Source organism: Haematobia irritans, chromosome 3 (assembly GCF_050003625.1).
Source record: "Haematobia irritans isolate KBUSLIRL chromosome 3, ASM5000362v1, whole genome shotgun sequence".
NCBI classification, from domain to species: Eukaryota; Metazoa; Arthropoda; class Insecta; order Diptera; family Muscidae; genus Haematobia; species Haematobia irritans.
The window spans coordinates 11,855,378-11,871,624 of NC_134399.1; the positions used below are offsets into that span (position 1 = coordinate 11,855,378).

General features: G+C 32.2%; 1 protein-coding gene across 1 annotated transcript in view; it reads right to left on the minus strand.

Moving 5' to 3' along the window:
• Nucleotides 1-2,569: 2,569 nt before the first annotated feature.
• Nucleotides 2,570-16,247, minus strand: part of LOC142230758 (putative cytochrome P450 4d20) — a 33,030-nt gene continuing 19,352 nt past the window's right edge. Inside the window, exons 8-12 of the mRNA XM_075301385.1 lie at nt 8,508-8,685; nt 7,947-8,333; nt 7,817-7,886; nt 2,972-3,534; nt 2,570-2,910 (exon numbers count right to left, since the gene is read on the minus strand). Coding sequence (XP_075157500.1) covers nt 2,570-2,910; nt 2,972-3,534; nt 7,817-7,886; nt 7,947-8,333; nt 8,508-8,685 — 1,539 coding nt within the window. The remainder of the gene's footprint in view (nt 2,911-2,971; nt 3,535-7,816; nt 7,887-7,946; nt 8,334-8,507; nt 8,686-16,247) is intronic.

Below are 16,247 nucleotides of genomic sequence, written 5' to 3' on the forward strand. Positions count from 1 at the left end.
ATGAAATGGAACTTTGAAATGCTGACAGGGTACCGATTATTTCATAATAAAGGGTGATTCTTTTGAGGTTAGGATTTTCATGCATTAGTATTTGACAGATCACGTGGGATTTCAGACATGGTGTCAAAGAGAAAGATGCTCAGTATGCTTTGACATTTCATCATGAATAGACTTACTAACGAGCCACAACGTCGAATTTTCAGTGAATGGGCCCTAGAAAAGTTGGCAGAAAATCCGCTTTTTTATCGACAAATTTTGTTCAGCGATGAGGCTCATTTCTGGTTGAATGGCTACGTAAATAAGCAAAATTGCCGCATTTGGAGTGAAGAGCAACCAGAAGCCGTTCAAGAACTGCCCATGCATCCCGAAAAATGCACTGTTTGGTGTGGTTTGTACGCTGGTGGAATCATTGGACCGTATTTTTTCAAAGATGCTGTTGGACGCAACGTTACGGTGAATGGCGATCGCTATCGTTCGATGCTAACAAACTTTTTGTTGCCAAAAATGGAAGAACTGAACTTGGTTGACATGTGGTTTCAACAAGATGGCGCTACATGCCACACAGCTCGCGATTCTATGGCCATTTTGAGGGAAAACTTCGGAGAACAATTCATCTCAAGAAATGGACCGGTAAGTTGGCCACCAAGATCATGCGATTTGACGCCTTTAGACTATATTTTGTGGGGCTACGTCAAGTCTAAAGTCTACAGAGATAAGCCAGCAACTATTCCAGCTTTGGAAGACAACATTTCCGAAGAAATTCGGGCTATTCCGGCCGAAATGCTCGAAAAAGTTGCCCAAAATTGGACTTTCCGAATGGACCACCTAAGACGCAGCCGCGGTCAACATTTAAATGAAATTATCTTCAAAAAGTAAATGTCATGGACCAATCTAACGTTTCATATAAAGAACCGATGAGATTTTGCAAATTTTATGCGTTTTTTTTAAAAAAAAGTTATCAAGCTCTTAACAAATCACCCTTTATAACCATAGCAATAGGCGGTAGGCGAACAGTTATTTGCGTGTATTTCATATGGGAAGCCCAAAATCCGTGATGGAATACCGTGAAGTCTAGCGGGGTGTCGCAAAATTAAAATCAATTTTAATCCCTTGGTGGAAATTAGTACAGTGTTGCCATCGCTTATAAATTTTTTGACTATAAGATTATAAATTTTTCCGGACGATAGTGGTCGTGTCGAACATATCCCATATTTACAAACACAGACATTCCGTCCGGAAGAACTTATAGTCTGTAAGGTGCATTAATCCATGCGTTGATGGAAGGATTGATATTTTTCAGTTTGAAGCACTCTAACACTCTAACTTTTGCTTTCAAAGAGAAAATTCAACACTTCAATCAACGGACGCATTAACGCATCGTATGCAATTCAACCTTTACACACTAATATTATGCTGTTCAGTGAGAGCTCTAAGCTCCCTACGACAGAGGCTGACTACTTTCGGCGCTATGTGTGCATTATCCAAGGCTTTTTTTGCTGCCTGTCTGTCGATAAAGTAGCAGATATCGCTTCTGAATGTCGGCTTCATCAACAGGAGCTCCGCAGATTTTGCAATAGCAAATACTTCTGCCTGAAAGATGCTGCATGCGCTGTCCATTTTACATGACTCCCTGATTTCTAACTCTTCGCAGTAAATACAACTACCAATACCTTCAACCATTTTCGATCCATCCGTAAAAATGTTCAGATCTCCAAAATGTATGCGTCTTTCGTCCCAATCGCCTGTAATTGAGCTAATCAATCTCAGCCTGCCCTCATATATGTACATGCCGGGTCGCCAGATAGTCCGTCCTTAAGATTTGCCCCACTGAATCAACAATTTCCATGTGCCTGTAATCCGCCTTTCCATGCGAGTCCAGACCATACAGTCGATTTCTGTTCGCTTTGGGGCGAATACGCGTAAATCCACGATTCATCACCTGTCACGATACTATAGACGTAGTTCGAAACAACGCGAATACGAAGAATTTCTTTCCACCATTCGATACAAGCCTTTATTTGAGCGATTGACAAATTGTGTGGGATCCCAAGCGAGCAAATCTGTTTGACGGTCCCATCAATGCCTAAATTTATCGCAATCTCACAATAGGTCACATAACGATCTTGCAATATCAATTGGCGCACACCATCAATGGTTTCTGGAACAATTGATTTTGGGCGACCTTCAAGAAATTTGGAGTGAACTACGACCATACCTTCCATAAACACTAGTCCTTGACGGAACTTCATGACAGTACTCGTGTCAAACATATCCCATATATTGTGCACATTATATGTTAAGTCCGAAGGCATAATCGATACTGCTGCATGTTTATGGGATCGATAACACATTTACCGATTTTTTAGTCATCGCCGACAAGTCGTATCGATCCGACCCACTGTAAGATTCCTTATAAACACCGACATTCCGTCCGGAATAACTGATAGTCTGTAAAGCGTATAAGATCAGACTTCAAAATGCTGACAGAGTACTTACCAAATAATTGGGATTATTCTCTTTTGTATTTTCAATAGAAGTTACTTTTAATAAATGATGTAAAAGAACACATTTATTCGTAAATACGTTGTTTTAACCCAACAAATATACCATTTTTAGGACGTAGAACGATTCTCATAGAGAAGCTCACTTCTTCACCCATGGGAAGTAACTCAAAATTTCTCAAAATTTTAACAATAACCGTACGCATTTCATAAATGGCAAAGCGTTGACCAATACAATTTCTGGGGCCTGCGCTAAACGGAATATTACTGTAGCTATTCATTTTAGTATTGTCTTCAAGTTGGTATCTTTCAGGTTTGAAGGTTAAAGGATCTTCAAATATGTCTGGATCCCGTAATAGCTCCCACAAAAGGATTATCACATTTGTACCTTGTGGTAATGTGCAATCATCTAAAAGAGAATTTTCTAGAATTGGAATTTTATTCGAAATAAATGCAGTGTGGAGACTTACCTATTTTCAACTCTTGATCCAGACATCGACCTATGGCTGGTATGGGAGGATAAAGGCGTAAGGATTCTTTTATCACACAGTTCAAATAGTTCAATTGATGTAAGTCTGCATAGTTTACGGGGAGACTTAAATCATTTCCAAAATGATTATGGATTTCCTGAAATAGTTTATGCTGAACTTCGCTATGACGCGATAAAGCATAAAGGCAAAATGAAATCGCCGAGGTCGTAGTATCATGACCTTCAAACATAAAGGTATTAACTTCATCGCGAATTTGTTTATCCTGTAAAGGTTGGCCTTCTATCGTAGATTGCAATAGGACATCCAAGAAAGCCAAACGCTTTTTAATACCAATATCTTCGGTAAGAGTGATATCATCTGTATTGTGATTAATTTGTTTGTTTGTGGCTTCCAATAATGAGTTTTTGCGATCGTCTATAATTTTCTCAGTGTATTTGTGAAGTATTTTAATGCTTTTCTTCTGAACTTTGTAATTATTTGGTGCAAAAATTGGTATTGAACGATGTGGTCTCACAAAACGATTTGACATAATGTCCGTAATGCTGGAAACAAAGATTATTAAGCCAGTTATTAAATACGATTTCCACATGGAGAAATAAATAAAATAAACGTTATAATTGAACTGCTTAACCTGCGAGATTCTTGAACTCAGGCTACCATCGGGGACAGCAAGTGATGGATCGCAGGACGATCCCTAAGGTCAGCAGCAGCCCCCAATCGAGCGCGACGCCCCAACCGAGGACGTGCCATAAAAAGGCAAGTATAGGTTGAGTTACACACCATGCGTTAATGCGTCCGTTGATTGAAGAGTTGAATTTTCTCTTTGAAAGCAACAGTTTTGTTAGAGTGCTTCAAGCTGAAAAATATAAACCCTTCCATCAACGCACGGATTAACGCATGATGTGTAACTCAACCTTATATCCGAAGACGTCTGCGTGGCATGGCGACCGGATGCCGCCAGTTATTTGGGCATCCTACGGCAAGGATTCAGGATACCACTTGTATATGTATAGAAAGGCGCAGTAAGTCTCCGTGGATTCCCCAATCAAATACGAAGAATATAAAAATGGGATTGACACGGAATCACGAATATGGACTATGATATCACCTAGGTCGTTCGTTTACACCAAAAAGCCAGCAAAAGAGAGATTACAAAAGCAGCTCTAGGATAATGCGGTCGGTTGTAAAACGGACACGTCCAACCGGCATGGTACCAGCTAATGTGTGAGATGCTGGTACAGATACACCACGTGGGATTATAAAGGGTGATACGGTCAAAATTTGGTCAAGGGAAAACGCGTGTAAATCGGTGAAATCGTTTATTTAAAAAATCAAATTAAATTTCTTTTTCAAGTTCATTTAGTATAAAATTCAGGAGAAATATTCAGTTAGGCTTTCGCTTTTCCAAATCCGAATTGCCGGGCCTCACGCTTGACACCTGCCATCAGATTTTGTACAGCCATCTTGTCCACCTTCTTCGCCGCAGAAAACCAGTTTACCTTGAACTGCTGCTCGTCCTTAGCAGTTTTTGGTCTTCTTTAGGTTCCGCTTGACAATAGCCCAGTATTTCTCAATTGGGCGGAGCTCTGGCGTGTTGGGAGGGTTGTTGTCCTTGGTAACCACCTGCACGTTGTTGGCGGCGTACCACTCCATGGCCTTTTTAGGCAGCAGACGTTTATTCAAACACTCTTTCACGAAAATTTCTTGGTTGACAGTCCCGGAAGCTATGAAAATGCTGCTTTTCGAGCCACAGGTACAGATGGCTTGCCAAACCAGATATTTCTTTGCGAACTTTGACAGTTTCATGTGCTTGAAAATATCTGCTACCTTTCCCCTTCCTTTTGCCGTGTAAAACTCCTGTCCCGGAAGCTGCTTGTAGTCGGCTTTGACGTAGGTTTCGTCGTCCATTACCACGCAGTCAAACTTCGTCAGCATCGTCGTGTACAGCCTCCGGGATCGCGCTTTGGCCGTCGTATTTTGTTTATCATCGCGATTTGGAGTCACTACCTTCTTGTAAGTCGATAGTCCGGCTCGTTTTTTGGCTCGATGCACGGTTGTAGACGATACACCCAGCTTATTTGCGGCATCTCGGAGAGAGAGGTTAGGGTTTCGCTTGAAACTACCGGCAACTCTCTTTGTCGTCTCAGCGGCTTCCGGTTTTCGATTTCCCCCCGATCCAGACTTCCTGGCTGTCGACAAACGTTCCCCAAACACTTTTATTACATTTGTAACGGTTGATTTGGCAACATTTAGCGATTTTGCCAGCTTTGCGTGCGAGTAGCTCGGATTTTCGCTATGCGCGAGCAAAATTTTGATACGCTGCTCTTCTTGCTTGGACGGCATTTTGACAACTGAAGAGTGAATTCCAAAATCAAAATAGGAGCAACATTCTACACACACACACCTTCAAATGTTCAGGTTTTTTAAATGCAAAATTGAAAGAAATACGTCAAGTTTATATTGACCAAATTTTGACCGTATCACCCTTTAGTAGATTCCAAGGAAAACGAAACTCCGAGCAATTCAAAGAAAAACGGAGAAGATCCCCAGTCGGTGAGAACTTTCCCAAACCACAGCACGCCAAATCAGGTATACCGAGAAGAATACATGAGGATATTGCATCAGATACCTCAACACTTCAAACCCTAAGAACAAGCGAAGTGTCCCAGCCCAGCAGAGATAAACCCAGGAACGATGGAATCGAAAGAATTATTGGCACCTACAGAGGTAAATAAAGCTTTGAATATAAACCGAAGGCAAAAGTACCAAAGGGGTCAAAAGAACGCCCTGGCGCCGTCCTTATAAAGCCCTGTGACGGTAACAGCTATGCGGACTCTTTGAGAAGGAATGAGACTCAAGATGGAATCGATAGAATTATTGGACCTACAGCGGTAAATAAAGCTTTGAACATAAACAGAAGACAAAAGTACCAAAGGGGTCAAGAGAACGCCCTGGCGCCGTCATTATAAAGCCCTGTGACGGCAACAGTTATGCGGACTCTTTGAGAAGAAATGAAACTCAAGAAGAAATCGAAAGATGTTGGCACCTACAGAGGTAAGTAAAGCTTTGAACATAAACAGAAGACAAAAGTACTAGGTTAGGTTAGGTTAGGTTATGTGGCAGCCCGATGTATCAGGCTCACTTAGACTATTCAGTCCATTGTGATACCACAGTGGTGAACTTCTCTCTTATCACTGAGTGCTGCCCGATTCCATGTTAAGCTCAATGACAAGGGACCTCCTTTTTATAGCCGAGTCCGAACGGCGTTCCACATTGGAGTGAAACCACTTAGAGAAGCTTTGAAACCCTCAGAAATGTCACCAGCATTACTGAGGTGGGATAATCCACCGCTGAAAAACTTTTTTGGTGTTCGGTCGCAGCAGGAATCGAACCCACGACCTTGTGTATGCAAGGCGGGCATGCTAACCATTGCACCACGGTGGCTCCCAAGACAAAAGTACTAAAGGGGAGCCACCGTGGTGCAATGGTTAGCATGCCCGCCTTGCATACACAAGGTCTTGGGTTCGATCCCTGCTTCGACCGAACACCAAAAAGTTTTTCAGCGGTGGATTATCCCACCTCAGTAATGCTGGTGACATTTCTGAGGGTTTCAAAGCTTCTCTAAATGGTTTCACTGCAATGTGGAACGCCGTTCGGACTCGGCTATAAAAAGGAGGTCCCTTGTCATTGAGCTTAACATGAAATCGGGCAGCACTCAGTGATAAGAGAGAAGTTCACCAATGTGGTATCACAATGGACTGAATAGTCTAAATGAGCCAGATACATCGGGTTGCCACCTAACCTAACCTAAAGGGGTCAAGATAACGCCCTGGCGCCGTCCTTATAAAGCCCTGTGACGGTAACAGTTATTCGGACTTTTTGAGTAGGAATGAAACTCAAGAAGAAATCGAAAGAAGTATGGGCACCAACAGAGGTAAATAAAGCTTTGAACATAAATTTCTCCGGCGGAAACCCCGAAGTGGAAACCACAAAAGGAGGTCACTAGAACGCACTGACGCCGCCGTAATGAATCCTAGTGAGGGGAACAGTTACGCAGACGTTTTGAAAAGTTTGAGGGATAAAGCGAATGCAGTTCAAACCATTCGGAAAACTATGGAGGACACCTAAACGACGTTTTTTGGTAAGCAATCACTCTATCCGACTTTCCACCAAGGAGGCTGACACTAAAATTTCAAGCATTTAAGAGATGTAAATATATTGATTGATTGGCGCTACATTTCAGTCGAGACAATAACCTTTTAACTTTTGAAGGCGCTTTTCCGATGTGATTTAGATATCGTATAAGACATTACGAGTACACATCATGGTGAGGGATTCCAAGAAATGGCGTAAAATTAAAAAAAAAAATTGGCAGGGCAGACTGGCTAGTGGCTACATTTCAGTCGCAATGAGCCGACGGTGGCGTCAACTAGGCAAAAATCAGTGGTGGGGCGGCTACATTCTCTGTGAAGGGATTAGAATAGACGCGCTAACTGTCACGATAATCCGTGGGTAGTATGCGCTTCCCATAAGAAATGTCCGTAAATAAATGTTCGCCAATCGCTATGGTTATGTTATGGCACTAATTAAAAGATACCTCCTCATTTATGGCAGCGTAGACTGCCCATAAATCACCGGCGGGGCTACTAACGTCGTCACGACTTCGCGGATTCATTCTCGGCGAAGGAATTAGAATAGATTTTAATTTGGCGACATTGTCCTAACCGTGCCTGTACTCCGTCGCGTATTTTGGTCTTCCCTTAAAAAACTGCCCGTTCGCCCATTACTTTGTTTATGTTGAGACACTAATAAAAATATACTTACTCATTTATGGCTTGAACAAATTCCGACTTGCAATCCATTTGAGCGTTTATTTTTACTCCCATTGCGGTTTCTGTAGAATTTGGAATATTGGATTAAAACATCTAAAGCCTAATCTTCAATATAACATTACCAGCAATTATATCCATTGTTAATAGACCCACAGGTTCAAATATATTTACTGAGCTACAACCATTTGCGAAAGGTTTTAGTTTCATTATTAAAATATCCGTTTGATGATCAAAGACTTCAACAAACTGTTCCAATATCTTGAAATGGAATGTGGGCGTAATAATTTTTCTCATTATATGCCAAATTTTTCCCGAACTTAAAAGTAAACCATTGCCCAGCCATATTTGAAGCATTTGATAAACTAAATTCTTTCGCAAATTATGTTGACTGCTTAGCAAGGTATCCACAATTCGATGATCTTTTGTAACCACAAAAATCATACCAAATATAATGGCAGCAAACGATTTACCATAACGGATAACAAAATTGTGCCATTGTTTGTGATATTCTAATATAAATATATTAAAAAATAAATAAATAAATAAGATTCAGTTAGAAATAAAAATTCCCTGTATAACCTTTGAATTCAACTCACTTTCAAATGTAAAGAATTTGAAAAGAAGTTGAATTCAAACATTTTTCAAAGGTTTATGTTTTTTTTTTTTAAATAAAATTTGTTTACCATCAGGATGCAGTTGCAATAATACTATAAGACTTCCCACAAATGGTATTCTTGAGACCAGTGGTATATATCCTAATTGTTTTTTAATACTGGCTCGTTTCCAGAAATTATTGATCAATATGAGAAGGCAAATACCCAATATAATTTCCAAAAACATTTTCAATCTATTTTTTTCCAATTAGATGAGTAATTTAAATTTGTCATCTGAAATAGAAAAAAAAACATACTATGAGAACGTGTTATATCTGAGGTTAACAACTTCTAAAGCAATAAAAAAAATACATTTTCTGTTGGAATGAGAAGATCAACTGTAACATTTGAGAGAGAGAGAGATCAACAGTAACATTTGAGAAATGGAGAAGTTGAAAGTTGTATCTGAGATTTTTTTCCCCAACTAAGAGGTAGCACATAATTATCAGTTTTCTTTTATTCATTAACAAATCATATGAGCAATATATAATTGACATTGGAAGTGTAATAAAAATACAAATATGTTTATTATTTTAATTGCTTTAAGTAAATTGGTCCGAAGGAAAAAAACTTGAGTTCAAAGTTGCAAGAAATATCTTCAGAGCCATACGAAGTTCATGATGGCGTATTTGTGGTAAATTTTTATTTTGACAAAATTTTCTATTGAAATAAAATTTTAACAAAATTTTCTATAGAAATAAAAATTTGACAAAATTTTCTATGGAAATAAAAATTTGACAAAATTTTCTATAGAAATAAAAATTTAACAAAATTTTCCATATAAACAAATTTTGACAAAATTTTCTATAGAAATAAAAATTTGACAAAATTTTTGTATAGAAATAAAATTTTGACAAAATTTTCCATATAAATAAAATTGTGACAAAATTTTCTATAGAAAAAAGTTTTTTGATAAAATTTTCTGTAGAAATAAAATTTTGACGAATTTTTCTATAGATATAAAAATTTGACAAAATTTTGTATAGAAATTCATTTTTGACAAAATTTTCCTTAAAAATAAATTTTGACAAAAATTTCTATAGAAATAAAATTTTGACAAAAATTTCTATAGAAATAAAATTTTGACAAAAATTTCTATCGAAATAAAATTTTAACAAAATTTTCTATAGAATTAAAATTTTGACAAAATTTCCTATAGAATTAAAATTTTGACAAAGTATTCTATAGAAATAAAATTTTGACAAAATTTTCTATAGAAATAAAATTTTGACAAAATTTTCTATAGAACTAAAATTTTGACAAAATTTTCTATAGAATTAAAATTTTGACAAAATTTTCTATAGAAATAAAATTTTGACAAAATTTTCTATAGAAAAAAGTTTTTTGATAAAATTTTCTGTAGAAATAAAATTTTGACGAATTTTTCTATAGATATAAAAATTTGACAAAATTTTGTATAGAAATTCATTTTTGACAAAATTTTCCATAAAAATAAAATTTTGAGAAAAATTCCTATAGAAATAAAATTTTGACAAAAATTTCTATAGAAATAAAATTTTGACAAAAATTTCTATCGAAATAAAATTTTAACAAAATTTTCTATAGAATTAAAATTTTGACAAAATTTTCTATAGAATTAAAATTTTGACAAAATATTCTATAGAAATAAAATTTTGACAAAATTTTCTATAGAAACAAAATTTTGACAAAATTTTCTATAGAACTAAAATGTTGACAAAATTTTCTATAGAATTAAAATTTTGACAAAATTTTCTATAGAAATAGAATTTTGACAAAATTTTCTATAGAGATAAAATTTGACAACATTTTCTATAGAATTAAAATTTTGACAAAATTTTCTATAGAAATAAAATTTTGACAAAACTTTCTATAGAATTAAAATTTCGACAAAATTTTCTATAGAAATAAAATTTTGACAAAATTTTCTATAGAAATAACATTTTGACACAATTTTCTGTAGATATAAAATTTTGACAAAATTTTCTATAGAAATACAATTTTGACAAAATTTTCTATAGAGATAAAATTTGACAACATTTTCTATAGAATTAAAATTTTGACAAAATTTTCTATTGAAATAAAATTTTATCAAAATTTTCCATAGAAATAAAATTTTGAAAATTTTTGTATTGAAATATAACTTTGATAAAATTTTCCATAGAAATCCAAATTTGAGAAAAATTTCTATAGAAATACAATTTTGACAAAATTTTCCGTAAAAAATAAAATTTTGACAAAAATTTCTATAGAAATAAAATTTTAACAAAATTTTCTATAGAATTAAAATTTTGACAAAATTTTCTATAGAATTAAAATTTTGACAAAATATTCTATAGAAATAAAATTTTGACAAAATTTTCTATAGAAATAAAATTTTGACAAAATTTTCTATAGAACTAAAATTTTGACAAAATTTTCTATAGAATTAAAATTTTGACAAAATTTTCTACAGAAATAAAATTTTGACAAAATTTTCTATAGAGATAAAATTTGACATTTTCTATAGAATTAAAATTTTGACAAAATTTTCTATAGAAATAAAATTTTGACAAAACTTTCTATAGAATTAAAATTTCGACAAAATTTTCTATAGAAATAAAATTTTGACAAAATTTTCTATAGAAATAACATTTTGACACAATTTTCTGTAGATATAAAATTTTGACAAAATTTCTATAGAAATACAATTTTGACAAAATTTTCTATAGAAATACAATTTTGACAAAATTGTCTATAGAGATAAAATTTGACAACATTTTCTATAGAACTAAAATTTTGACAAAATTTTCTATAGAAATAAAATTTTATCAAAATTTTCCATAGAAATAAAATTTTGACAAAATTTTTTATAAAAATTGAATTTTGACAAGATTTTCTATAGAAATTAAATTTTGACAAAATTTTCTATAGAATTAAAATTTGGCAAAATTTTCTATAGAAATAAAATTTTGAAAATTTTTGTATGGAAATATAACTTTGATAAAATTTTCCATAGAAATCCAAATTTGAGAAAAATTTCTATAAAAATACAATTTTGACAAAATTTTCTATAGAAATAAAAGATTAACAAAGTTTTGTTTTTAAAAATAAAATGTTGATAAAATTTTCTATAGAAATAAAAATTTGGCAAAATTTTCTATAAAAAAAAAAATTTGTACAAAATTTGCTATAGGAATAAAATTTTGACAAAATTTACTGTAGAAATAAAATTTTGACAAGTATGGTACACTTTGGGTGGGGTGAACTACCAGAATTTGTTCTGATAATTATTTGATAGTTTTGCTGCAAATAGAGGATGCTGATGAGGAATGTGGTAATTCCGAAACGTGCGTCCATCCAACCATCTTGCAGTCTATAGGGCTTTGCCCAAATAAATTTGACAAACATTCTTTTCCTCTTTTGGTTAAGCTACTCTTGTAGTTTAGTTAACGCAATGGTTTTTAAGCTGAGATCAACAGAACTAATATGATTGAAGTACAAACCAACAATAACAATAACAAAACGAAATAAAATTTTCTATAGAAATAAAATTTTGACTACATTTTCTATAGAAATAAAATGTTGCCAAATTTTTTGTATAGAGATAAAATTTCGACATCATTTTTTATAGAAATAAAATTTTTGACAAAATTTTTGTATAGAAATAAAATTTCGACATAATTTTCTAGAGAAATAAAGTTTTTGACAAAATTTTCTATAAAAATAAAATTTTGATAAAATTTTCTATAGAAATAAAATTTTGACAATATATTCTATAGAAATAAAATGTTGACAAAATTTTCTCTAGAAATACAATTTTGACAAAATTTTCCAAAGAAATAAAATTTTGACAAAATGTTCTATTGAAATTAAATTTTGACAAAATTTTTTTAGAAATAAAATTTGGACAAAATTTTCCATAGAAATAAAATTTTGACGATTAAAATTTTTTGACAAAGTTTTCTATAGAAATAAAAAATCAAAAAATCAAAATTTCATCAAAAATTTCCATAGAAATAAACATTTGACAAAATTTTCGGTAAAAATAAAATTTTGACCAAATTTTCTATAAAAATAACATTTTGACAAAATTTTCTATAGAAACAAAAATTTGACAAAATTTTCTATAGAAATAAAATTTTGAAAAAAAAATTCTATAGAAATAAAAATATGAAAAAATATTTGTATAGATTAAATTTTCTATAGAAATAAAAATTTGACAAAATTTTCTATAGAAATAAAATTTTGACAAAATTTTCTATACAAATAAAATTTTCTATAGAATTAAAATTTTGACAAAATTTTCTATAGAAATAAAATTTTGACAAAATTTTCTATACAAATAAAATTTTGACAAAATTTTCTATAGAATTAAAATTTTGACAAAATTTTCCATATAAATAAAATTTTAACAAAATTTTCCATATAAATAAAATTTTGACAAAATTTTCTATTGAAATAAAATTTTGACAAAATTTTCTATACAAATAAAATTTTGACAAAATTTTCCATATAAATAAAATTTTGATAAAATTTTCTATAGAATTAAAATTTTGGCAAAATTTTCTATAGAATTAAAATTTTGACAAAACTTTCTATAAAAATAAAATTTTGACAAAAAATTCTATAGAAATAAAATTTTAACAAAATTTTCTATAGAATTGAAATCTTGACAAAATTTTCTATAGAATTAAAATTTTGACTAAATTTTCTATAGAAATAAAATTTTGACAAAATTTTCCATAGAAATAAAATTTTGACAAAATTTTCCATAAACGCAAAAAAATAATTCTTTCCTCCCAAACGAAATTTTAGACAAACAAAGTTCGTTTCTCATTTGCTTTTCGCTGTAAGGAAGTGTATTTGGAAGAAAAGCATATACTTTTTGTGATAAACGTTTATTCTTTTCCAGGATGTAAAAACAATTTCATAAAGACATACTCACAAAAAAAACATTGTTTTCTTGCTAATTGCATTTTCCCTCACATCTTTCTCACATCCACGATGTTTTTTAGTTCTTAACACCTTTTCCTGTAATACCAACAATGTAGAAGAAATTATACGATTTTACAAATTTTTAAAATTTTTTTACCTTTCGCCTATACGGAGAATCGAACCGCGGACCATGCACTTTGCAAGCCAACACACTATCCACTGAGCTATGTACCTGTTATGGTCATCAATAAATAAATATCCATATAAGTTATATTTATATAGCATAGCTTGCGGCGCCCACGAACCGAATAAACAAAGTTTATTTAACAGAAACAAACATTTAGTTTGGCACCGTGGAGCAGTGGTTGCTACGTCCGACTTGCATGCCAAGGGTCGTGGGTTCGATCCCTGCTTCGACTAAAGTTTTTTTTTTTACATATATTCCAGCTTTGTTCGGAAAATTCCGAAAAAATGTTCAACATTACATTGTAGTATATTAAATTTTGAACTGTAAAATGTGTCTTATTAAAGACCTAAAGTCAGGAAAGAACAGTGTTTGATATAAACGAAATGGATTGTGTTGTTGGTTCAAAAATAACTTTTTTTATTGAAAAAATTAAAATTTTGTAACAAACGAATTTTTTTGGTTATAAAAGTTTAAAATTTTCGAAGAAATTCAATAAACTCTAACAAAAGAAAAACGTTTTCGGTACACGTTTTCCAAACGTTTTTTTTCTTTGCGTGTAGAAATAAAATTTTGACAAAATTTTCTATAGAATTAAAATTTTGACAAAACTTTCTATAAAAATAAAATTTTGACAAAATTTTCTATAGAAATAATATTATTGACAAAATTTTCTTTAAAAATAAAATTTTGAGAAAATATTCTATAGAAATAACAATTTTACAAAATTTTTGTGTAGAAATGAAGACATTTTTACTTGAAACGTAGCATAATATCTAATTGAAGTCGAACCAAATTTGGAAATTTAAGACGTCGTTAACACGTTTTTAAAGTATTTCGTTAGCTTAGGAAGAAAAAATTAAAAAAAAAAACCAATTAATTAATTTTGTTTTTTTTGCATAGAATCATCTACGGAAACTCAAATTTAACAGTAAATTGTGTCTTAAGGTGAGTACTATGTTCGGGTTTTTCACCAAAACACTAAACTAAAAGTACAAAAATATGTATGAAGACGATTATATTTTGATCAAGTCTTACCAAATAATGGAAGGAAAAGATCCAAGGAATTGATTGCAAATAATTTTGTATTTCTATATTAATCAATTAAAAAAAGTAACCGTAACCGGTTTTCAGCTTGAAAACTGAACATAGTACTCAGCTTTAGAGGTAGTCTTACTTCAAGTATCCGCTTCTTTGGCTCCGAATCTATACCAAAATCATTAGTATAAGACAAAACCTTTTGAAGCGGGAACGCTTTTTTTCAGTGTATGTTTTTCTGTGATCTTAAAATTAAAAAAAAAAAACTTTTTAATTTATTTCGTATAAAACTTCTGCCTTCGATATAGCAAGGAACTGCAAAGAAAAAAAAGAAAAATTTTGACAAAGGCTTTGTAAAATAATTAATAATAAAAATGTCTCTTATGTTTTGTTTGCATTTGCAATTTCTGTTTACGATATGAACCGATTGTTATATCGATTTTTCCAATTCAATTCACAATTATGTTAGAAAATTGTTTTTTTTTTAATGTTCATATCATTCAGTCATTGTTTATTCGCTTTTGCATTAACTTAAAACTCTGTTTGGTTTTTTAATTTTAATTTTTTGTTTCTGTTTTTGTATTAATTTTACTCACCACAATTTTCTCATTTTCTTTTCATGTAGATGAAAATGTGTCCGTTTATAGTTCGTAACCTCACTGAGACTGACGCTATACTGAAAATGCAATAAGAGAATTGTTTTGCTTATGGTCGGTCCAAGCAGAAATAGAACAAAGCAAAATCTATTGAGGGCAATATTGTAAGAGATAGTGTTGATGTTTTTTTTTTATTTTTCAGCCAGTGAATGAATGATTTTGCTTTTATATATAAATTTAACATTTTTCAAATGTATTCACTATACACTGGAAAAAAGTAAAATTTTTAACTAAATTTCATTCCATTTTCTAGATTTCCACAATTCGTTAGTAAAATCAGAAAAATTTATAGACCCTGAATTAAATAATAATTATTGTTTTGCAATAAAAAATAAGTTAATTTTAGCGTCGAATTTTTTTTTATCAGTGCACGTATGCTTACGATTACTTATGAACCTCTGTTGTTTGCAGCTGATCTACTGGAGAAACTAACATAAATTTTTCTTGAATAATCAATATCAATTTGAAACTAGTAAGGAAAGTCTAAATTCGGGCGGGACCGACTATATTATACCCTACACCACTTTGTAGATCCACATTTTCGATACCATATCAAATCCGTCATATAAAGGTTTTTGTTCCCCTATATACATACATTTAAATCTGACTCGATCTGGACAAATTTTATTAGACTTCTACAAAATCTATAGATGAAAAATTTAAGTCGGCTAATGCCCTCGGGTGGAACACAATGTTATTAAAAAAATATGGGAAACATATAAATCTGAAGCCATTTTTAAGCAAATTCGCAAAAGTGTATTTATGATTTATCAGTCGATAGATATGAATTAGAAGTATTGGAAAATTGGAGTCATTTTTACAAGTTTTCGACATAGCAGTGGCGATTTTACAAGGAAAATGTTGGTATTTTGACCATTTTTGCCAAAATAAGAAAAACATATATATAGGAGCTATATCTAAATCTGAGCCAATTTCAACCAAATTTGGCACGCATAGCTACAATGCTAATTCTACTCCTTGTGCAAAATTTCAACT